Source organism: Cannabis sativa, chromosome X (genome assembly GCF_029168945.1).
Source record: "Cannabis sativa cultivar Pink pepper isolate KNU-18-1 chromosome X, ASM2916894v1, whole genome shotgun sequence".
In the NCBI taxonomy this organism is placed as follows: domain Eukaryota; kingdom Viridiplantae; phylum Streptophyta; class Magnoliopsida; order Rosales; family Cannabaceae; genus Cannabis; species Cannabis sativa.
The window spans coordinates 9409624-9419359 of record NC_083610.1 but is presented as its reverse complement, the minus strand read 5'-3'; the positions used below and the strand labels follow the sequence as shown (position 1 = coordinate 9419359).

General features: G+C 31.5%; 1 protein-coding gene across 1 annotated transcript; it reads right to left on the bottom strand.

Annotated features, from left to right (window-relative positions):
- Window positions 1-934: 934 nt before the first annotated feature.
- LOC133032001 (replication protein A 70 kDa DNA-binding subunit D-like) lies at window positions 935-2513 on the bottom strand. Its single transcript, XM_061105808.1, has 5 exons — window positions 2465-2513; window positions 1991-2203; window positions 1824-1920; window positions 1575-1705; window positions 935-1498 (listed from the first exon to the last, which is right to left on the bottom strand). Exons 1-5 carry the CDS (start codon window positions 2511-2513, stop codon window positions 1416-1418), a joined length of 573 nt encoding a protein of 190 aa, XP_060961791.1. The 3' UTR covers window positions 935-1415.
- Between the last annotated feature and the right edge of the window lie 7223 nt (window positions 2514-9736).

Genomic DNA, 9736 nt, shown 5'->3' with positions numbered 1-9736 from the left:
AATGTCAATGATAGAAAAAAAAAATTATATTAGCTCAATTTTTTTTTTTTTAATTTGCTTTACTTTTTACATTAAAATATATTTATAGATAAATGTTTGAACTATTATTTAGCTTATATATATACTTATTTTTACTACTAGCAAAAAACTACGTGCGAGGCACGTATATTAAATTTTATGTTATGTTTTTTCTATGTTATTTGAAAGTGAGATTATTATTGAATACTGAATGCAATATATTAATGTTTAAGAAAACTTAATGATTTAAATATATTCTTAAGTTAATCTACAAATAAACTAAAAATTGATATTCCAATATTTAAAGAAACATTACTTAAATGGGGGTAAGATAAAAAGAAAATTAAAAATCAATCTCTAAATTGTTGATAATTGAAGATAGCATTAGTCTGAAAATTGTAGATAAGAAAACTAATGATAGTCATTGGTGGATTTCAATCTTCATTTTCTTTGATAGAGACAATAGTGTAATTTTTGTATTTTGCACTTTTCATTCTAGCCGGGTCCGCATATATCTGGATTATCCTTTTTTTCTTTGATAAATTGAATATGGTAGTGTCGACAAAGCGGCGGTGTTCCTGCAAACAGTGATGTATTTTCATTTAAGATGATTAGACATGGTGTGCATAATTCATTTAATTAAAAAATCAACTTATGAAAGGCATGTAAAACTATTTTATTTTTTAAAAACTACACCTCCGCATTATATTTCATTAGTTGGGCAGCATTACACGAAAATATTTTTTTCACAATATCTGCGAACATGACAGCAGATAGGCTCTTTGTATTGTCATCAAGTTCAACATATGCTATAGCACTGTAAAATGTATAATAAGATTGTTAGTATATTTTTTTCTTTTAACTTAATTTCAATAATATCATATATTTTTTGTAATATACCGTGGTGTAGGAAATCCTTCTTGGCCGCATGTTGGCTTGTCATATATGATTTTTTCATCGCGATTGTATAAATCTATTTTTTTATGACACGCGTCACATGACATGTAATAAAAATTCTGGAGAGTATCAGTTATTTTTATTGCCGCCTCAATCCAAAAGTATTTTTTCTACATCCAAATCAAATGGTGTTAATAATAGTAAGATATTGAAACGAAAGTTTTATAAAGTAAATATTATAGTAGTTTTTACCTTATTCAGTTGCAGATTTTTCGCCAACTCTGAAATTTGGATGTTAGTCACTATTTCGTGTAATCCAACAAAAGATTTTGGAGAAGATTCATATGTCAAGCAGTTTGCTATTGCGTTTTTAATTTCTGTTTCGTTACTCTCCGCCCTTAAAATAGAGTAAGTATTATTATAAATATAGTATACAAAAATTTAATTTTTTTTTGTAAAATGTGTAGCTATAATAGTATGTGTATTTGATTTTATGAGTATTACCATTCCTCCAGTGCTGCTGCCTCGGGGAGTTGAGGATTGATTTTGAAGGTACTCGTGTCGCGTGACGATAGAGACAGCCCTAAATCAAAATGATGTGTTAATTAAATTTTTGAATTTTTACTTTTAAATATCAGTAGTTTAATTAATGCAATAACCTCTCTTGGTTTGAACAATTAGTTTTGATCCCAATATTATGGGTCTGTCTTCGATTACTTCTGCTATTTGTAAGCATTCATCGTGGACTTTATGCCCCCACATCGTCAAACATACTGGTTTGAAGCTACAACTTTGTAAAGAAATAAAAAAATGTATTAGCATAAATTTTGTTAAATAGTATTTAACATATCGCAATAAAAATGAACACAAGGGTGTATTTATAGTGGTAGATTAAATGTATAGTTTACCTTTCATCAATTAAATATATCTCTTGAATTGTATGTAGTCCATAGGGAGTGTTGACTTCTTTTGGTGGGTTCATTTTGAGAGCAATAGCCAAAATATCTAATAAATTGAAATATTAAATAGTTAGTCAATGAGGAATATATATTTATGAAAATCAAATTGTAAATACCTATTGGTTTGCTGAATTCTTTAGGTGTATGCAGGTCGCTAAACGGAATGAAATCATAGTTTGGTGCTGATATCTGGTTATCTTCTGTTTGGATTTCTTCAATTTCTGTTCTTAAGTTCACTGTCCAAGAATATTTGTAGTCTCGCTTTTTATCGAAAGGTGGGGCTGTTTTTTTTACATAGGCGTTGCTGATGTAGTAAGTGTGGAACAATTCTAAAGTGTTTCAACATCATTACCCTGTGTTCATTTTTAAGGAAAAAAAATATATTTATGAAATAATAATCTGTTGCAGCGCGTTTATAGTCAGAATTCGAAAAATATAGCATTTATTAGTAGAGTATTGACAATTTTAACGGTAAATAAACTATTTGTATACCTTTTTATCTACTAACATAAGCTTTTGATATTTGAGTGGTGAACTCTTGCTTGTCCGCTTTCCAGATTTTTCTAACACTCTCATTTCAATCTTCTAACTTTCTGTAGTTAGAGTGATGTCCTTAATTGTTGTGTATATTGTAGCCATTTATTCACCTATTTTCAAATAAAACAATAGATAGACAAAATAAAAAATATAATAATGACAAAATAAAACAACATATCAAATTTCTTGTTCAGTCATTATTCCTAACAATGGATACAATATAGCTATCCCCTATATTTGTCTCTCTCTCTCTCTCAATAATATTTTTATATTTCGGTAACAGTGTTGTATATTTTACAATGCTACTACAATATTATTTACCATCGGTTTCTAAAACTGATGCATATGTGATACAAGCGAGCCCGCCATAAAATTGGGACCATATATAAAGTAAAAAGAAAAAAAAAAAGAATGTAGTTATTCTTCCTATAAACATAAACATATTTTTCAAAAATTTCTAAACTGATAACAAAAAAAATGAAAGAATGTGGACTAACATAAGCTTTGATTTGATCAGAGGAAGTTCTTGCTTGTTTCCGAGTGAGGATTTGGTTCTTTAGATTTTATATTTATAGGCAGTTTCTTCTTTTTTTTCAAAATGTGAAAAAATATTCAGTTTCTTATTTGTTTATTATTTATATTTTTTTTTTTATCTTTAACAAATATATTATTATTGAAAACTAATAACACTTTAAAAGATTGTTAATTTTAAAAAAAGATTGTTAAGTTTGATATGTAAAGCTTTGTCCACTCAACAGTCAACCATTCTTACTACTACTCCCTTCCACTCGGTCCAATGACTGTGTCTGCCACTGTGAACTTCTCAGAGGACCACAAGAGGGTCTGAACCAAACAAAATATCTCTAAACAGATCGTCTCCACCTTTACACAACGAATCAGTACCGGACGACGTGTCGTATGGTGACTCAATGAACATGTCACTGAAGTCTTCTTTTATTATATAGTCCGGTAAAGGTTGAATAATCATATCGTCTGATGTGCTAACTTCGTTGTTGTCGTTTTCAATCTTTATGTCGTCTAATAAGAAAAACGACGGGTCAAATAATGTCGTTGATTCTGGGGAGTATTCAAAATTGAATAACTCGTCCTCAAATGGAGGTAAGTCAAACGACAAGTAATCACCCAAATTGTTTGGTACACCGTTCGTTGTCGTTTCGCCTTGGCACTCTTGGATTACAGCTTCTTCTTCTTCTTCTTCTTCTGGTTCTTGTTTCAGAGGCCGGGGCCGGAGCCTCTGCCTCTTGCCCTAGGATTTTCGGATCCAGATTTCTTATTGCCCAGGGATTCGTCGATGGACGAAGAAGAGAAGAAAGGTGTTTGAATTGAAAGGGGACCATCTATTTTTGAGATTAATCCCCGTTATTTTCTTTTTAAATGAGTTTTGATTCTCCAATATTTAATATCAGTTCAAATATTAATAGGATTTTTTTATTATTATTTTATTAAATAAAAATTAAAAGTGACCCATGAATTTCTTATAAACCAAGAATTTCAATTATATAGATCCACTTTATATAGAATAGATACATCAAATTATAATAAGAAAATATTAATATTAGGATGAGTACACAACATGGTATGCGTCTATTCTACTAGTATATATATATATATATGCAATACTCTATATGAAAAAAAAAATACATGTAAATACCACAAAAAAAAGTATTTAATTACATATATAAATATATTTGATGGTTTATTGGTGTATTTATATTGATAAATAATATAACTATAATAATCGTAAAAAAAAATTATTACCCTTTATATATAAATAAAAGATTTAAGTTGTATTAATTTTTATATTGCATAATTTCTTAAAAATAAAAAAAAAACTTACAATTTTTATATAAATATTAATTCTTATTTTTTTTTATTTTAAAATATATGTAAATGTTTTTTTTTTCATTTTTATTCTTAATGTAGTTAATTCTTTTATAAACAAAAAGTTAGTAGAATAATTATATTAAAAGTAATAATGGCACAATTGTAATAACATTAGAATAACATAACTAATTATTAAGTAAAAATAACTATTGCTGAATATATGACATTTGTCATCACACTAAAGAGAGAGTCCAAAAGAGAGTGGAATAGAGAGTTCCCTTAGCACTCCTCATGCATGTAATATTACCTAATGACTTTTCATTAAAAGAATATAAAATTATGGATGATGACTACAATACAAGTCTATATCACCAAACAAACAAGATATTATAAATTAATTCTAGTTATCAAAAATAAAAAAAAAATATTGTAAATTCTAATAATTATGGAATCTCTCGATATCGGACGACGGATTACCCACTTAAAGAATAAACAAACACCTTTCTAAAGTCAAATAAGACAATTGGATTAGATGGTTATTTATAATAGAATAATTAGCTTTTTTAGTCCCTGTACTTATGACACTATACTATGATGCCCCTTAATTTATAAGTGTAGTTAAAAATACCCCCTAAAATATATCAGTTGGAATAGTGTAATCCTTTTATCTAATTCTGTTAAAATTGACTAAAGTTGACTGTTAAATTAATAATGTGGCATTATACATAGATAGTAGTTGAAAAATTATATACCATTTGGAAAATAAATTACAAGTCATAAAAATTACAATCACAGGAAAAAAAAAATAAAAAATAACATCCCAAAAAATAGAATATCATTACCTTAATTTTGCAAAAATCCCATGTTCTTTCTAGTGATATCCATCTCTTCAAATACTGTAGAATCCTAATTTTACACCTTTTTCTAATTTGAACTGCTAAAAAACGATTGGAATTATTTTAATAAAATTATTTTTATTAAATTTTTTAAAAGGTTATGAAATCATTTTTTAATCATCTTTCATTGTCAGTTATTATGCCACCTCATAGTCAATTTTCCCTCTAAAAAGAGATGAAATTACTACTCTATCCTTTGTTATAATACCACATCATCAATACAAACGGTATTTTTAAACAAAATAAACAGAAGGACTAAATGTATGCATATAAAATTATACAAGGACTATTTGTAACAAGCTGAATAGATTAAGGGGCATAATAGTATAGTGTCATAAGTACAGGGGGTAAAAAAGATAATTATTCTTTATAATATAATTAGTTAAAAGAAATGAAAAACACGTAACTAACAATAACCCATAACACCTTGAGAAAAAAAAACCTATAATCTATTACACCCTACAGAAAAAAAAAAAAAACTATTAGAGTATACTATTACCAATGAAAATTCATTTTTATCTACCATCTCATCACTACACGTGATGAATCGTCCGATTCAAAAAAACTTTATAGCTTTCGGTTAGTCAAAATAGAATCAACCCAATATTAAAATGACAAGTAATCCATAGTGATAGTCTTTTTCCAAAGAGAAAGAAATAAACACTTTATAATTCTACAGTTTTTTTTTTTATTTATTTATTTCTACTTTTTGTCTATGCACCATGTTGGAGAAATGGAGAATAATATCAAAATCAGCAAGAGACATATAATAATTTAGGCATATATGGTAGATCTCAACACGGGTAATTTGATTGGACATTTACGAATATGAACCACAGAATGACGACCGAATACATGCACCTGGGAGTTTAGGGTACGCCCGTGCAAGGCAGACCCACATACACATAGAGGTCAAGGGAAAACAAATTATATATATATTTTACTTTTTCTTAAAAAGTTAAATTTCGTGATCATTACAAAAGATGTTTACCGGGATAGAGGATAGAGATAAGCAACCTTATTGATTGTGGGTAAAGGTCCACTTCGACACATTATAATCAATAAATTAAATTACATGACGAAAATAAACAACCCACAAAATGAGGAGAAGGACTATTACAAAATGAAGAGTAATTCTTAACTTCCCATCGAGTCTCCTTGTTGTTGAGAGAATTAATCATTACCCTTGAGTCGCTCTCCACAATAATGAATATGCATCCTTTTGCCTTGGCCTTATCTAGGGCCAAACAACATGCAACCACCTTGCCACAAAGGGCATCAGAAAAATCCAACTTTGCCCTGCTTACCCAAGCCACCTTGCCTTGCCCTGCTTACCCAAGCCACATCGAGTCTCCTTGCCATTGAGAGAATTGATCACTACCCTTGAGTCGCTCTCCTCAATAATAAATTTGCATCCTTTCGCCTTACCTTGTCTAAGGCCAAACAATACGCAACCACCTCGCCACAAAAGGCATCAGAAAAATCCAACTTTGCCCTACTTACCCAAGCCACCTCGCCTTCATGGTTTCTAGCTACCACCGCAATACACATTCTTTTCAAACCCACTTTTACGTCACAATTCAGTTTAATCCAATCATGAGGTGGAGGAGGCCAAGCTTCCACCAAGATCAGAGTAGGAGTAGGGAGGAGGGAAGCTCTATAGTCGGTATAAGAGTGATGAATATAGTCAATAAAACGCTTCACATTATCCAGATTATTATTGTGTACCTTATCATTTTGGACCCTCCAAATAGTATTGTTTCCTAAGATTTTCATAAATGGAATAAAATAATAAGAACTGAAAAAAAATCATTGAGAGAAAGTATAATAAGAGACAAACAATTTTCTTTTGTGGTTGGGGCGTTAACTAGCCTTAGTCCACGAGTTAATTTTATTTAGTAATGTGTTTACTTGTAAAGATTCTCAAAGGTATACAGGATGTATGATCGTAAGTTTGCCTAAGTAAAAGTACGTGAGAGAATTCAACCCTAATCCATGAGATTAGTTGGGTATTTATAGTAATTGGAGAATTACATTAGGGTTTTCCTTTTTCCCTCTACTAGGGAGCTTACAACTGAACAATGTCTTTTGGCTTACTCATGAAGTCCAGCCCATGGAGAATACAATCTACTAACTAGGTGAATCAGGCTTGAGTTGATCAGGTCAAAACCGTATCTAATTATAATGGGAGAATATTTTGAAATAACTACCCTGCGCTTGTTATGAAAAGTTTTCTCTTTAATCGCGATATGATATTATGGCAGAATCTAACAGCTGGAACTCCCTTATTTATAGGAGGGAACTAATAGGGAAACCAAAAGAGTCTTCCAAGAATGCAACTCATTTTCCCTCCGGGCTCATGATACCAAAGCTATCTTGCAGCTTCAACCTATCAAGGGCAAAAGATACTGTGAGCACACAACTAAAATAACACCCGAAAAGTTCTATCCAGGTGGGCTTGGCCCACCATATCCCTGTTGAGGGTCCCATTGATAAGTCTTAAATGCTAACTTGGGGGCCACGTGTCCAATTCTGGAAACATGAATAACATTTACCCTAAGCTTTCAGGAAGCTGCACATGGTGGAAGCTTGCTCTGATCCCTTTGTTCTGGATAAGTGGAGATTGGAGAAAGAAATAATTGATTTCTCACAAGTTACTTGACGGTGGAAGTTGGCTTCTGCCTGTGATGATGGTGCGTCCATGTGGCAGACGAGCGTGTGTTAGGACGTGGTTATTGATGAGTCGTTGTCTAGGAACAGCTATATTTTGACGGCTATTTGTTGACTGACACGAAAAGCAAAAAAGAGTATCTTCATCATTACTTCACACCTTTATTCTGAAGAGCATTAAATGCAAAGATACACATAAATCTTTGATCTCCCTAGCCATTGGATGGGGATTGTACTTTGTTCCGAAAAGATCATGGCCATCCACTCCTTCCTCACATGGATCGTTGTCCTGGGATATAAATACCCTTGGCAACCATCAGTTGCCACTTTTACTTTCTTTTTCAAATTTTCAAACTCTCAAATTGCACCAGACTTGTTGCTATCCAAGAGCTTCGAATCACATTCAAGAAGAATCACACTTGAAGACGTGATGGATTACTGCCTTCGCCTATTGCTGAGAATTTGGGCTCGTGAATATCCACATCTTCCTTCGCTAGTGATCAGGACAGTTACACCAAGAGAAATTGCAAGCCTAGATTTTCAAGAGGAAATCTGTAACACCCTACTAATTTAGGCGTGTTATCATGATTTTATATTAATTGCGCCATTCGTTGCTAATCACCAGGTTTATTGAAAATTGTGATTTATTAAAACTTATATTTAATTACTCTTTAAATGAAAATAAATATCATTTACATAACCAGGATCCTGAATTTAAAATATTTACAATCGTAATAAAAAAACATTCGATACAAAAGTTGTCGCTTAGAAACCATTTAAAATGCAGCCTGTTGTCCCAAAGATCGTATGCTCCAAGCCTAACCGTCCCGACATGTACAATCTTTGTCTACTCAAACTCACTTTTGTTCACCCTTAGCCTTGTCCTTACCTACACATGCAAACAATAACTGTGAGTCGACAGACTCAAAAAGAAAAGCATAATCATAAATATAACCCAGATTACAATTAGGGGCCCATACACCCAACCATAACCCTATCCCCGCGTCCTACGCTGTACTAAGTTTAGAACATTCGTGCGACAATACTATTGACCATAATATCTGCCTATTCTTAGTACTCTATTCGTACCAATGTGATAACAACAAATAGTATTTGATGGTGTTTTCACTAGCATTTACGTCAACTGGGAGTGGTACTAAAATGAAATGTTCATACTTGCATCTCAAGCAAAATTGATATATTACATCACTGATCTTGAGAACTGTAAAGATTGATTGTGAACGAGTACATCCCGTAGAATGTGTGGGATTTCTCGGACGATGATGGGATTTCTCAGAATGTGTGGGATTTGCGTGACTGGCGGGCCAATTCTAAGAAAAAATGGATCGAAAATATTAAGGAGTTTGGACAGGAGAAGGCAGACATATTACCTCCAGACAAAGTAACTTAGGAGGTGTGGGGTGATTACATTGCTTACTGGAATGCAGAAAAAAAAGGTAATTAATGAAATTATTTATTTTAGTAATACTTTACATTATAGTCAACAATAAATAATTAATTGTAACACAAATATGTTCCTTTCAGGCAAGATTAGCAAAAAATAGAGAAATTTGGGTAAGATAAAACTTTAAGGAGGATGGAGATCAAAGCCTATTTTAGCACATGTTGTTGATGGGTAATGTTAACGTAGATTTTCGTTAACCAAATTTGAGCCTCACAGTAATGATTTCACATAGAAAAAATAATAGCTATAAAAATAATAGTATGAACACAGGATTTTTTACGTGGTTTTGTAGTTAAAATTCTGCATAGTCCATGAGTCAATCTTATTCAGATTTCTGATTGTTTTCTCAGGGCCTCTTTTGTATGAGTTTTTTCGTCCCTTTTTTGATCTTACTTGTCACTATTTATAATTACATAGTGAGCAGTTAATTACAAAGTTGACTGTAATCT

What these genes read in the sequence shown, in the direction of transcription:
- LOC133032001 (XM_061105808.1), bottom strand. Translation starts at nt 2,513, where the DNA reads ATGGCTACAATATACACAACAATTAAGGACATCACTCTAACTACAGAA. An exon ending in ATATATTTAATTGATGAAAG is followed by an intron (nt 1,706 to 1,823) that starts GTAAACTATACA and finishes TTCTTTACAAAG; the next exon opens with TTGTAGCTTCAAACCAGTAT. An exon ending in AATTGTTCAAACCAAGAGAG is followed by an intron (nt 1,499 to 1,574) that starts GTTATTGCATTA and finishes ATTTTGATTTAG; the next exon opens with GGCTGTCTCTATCGTCACGC.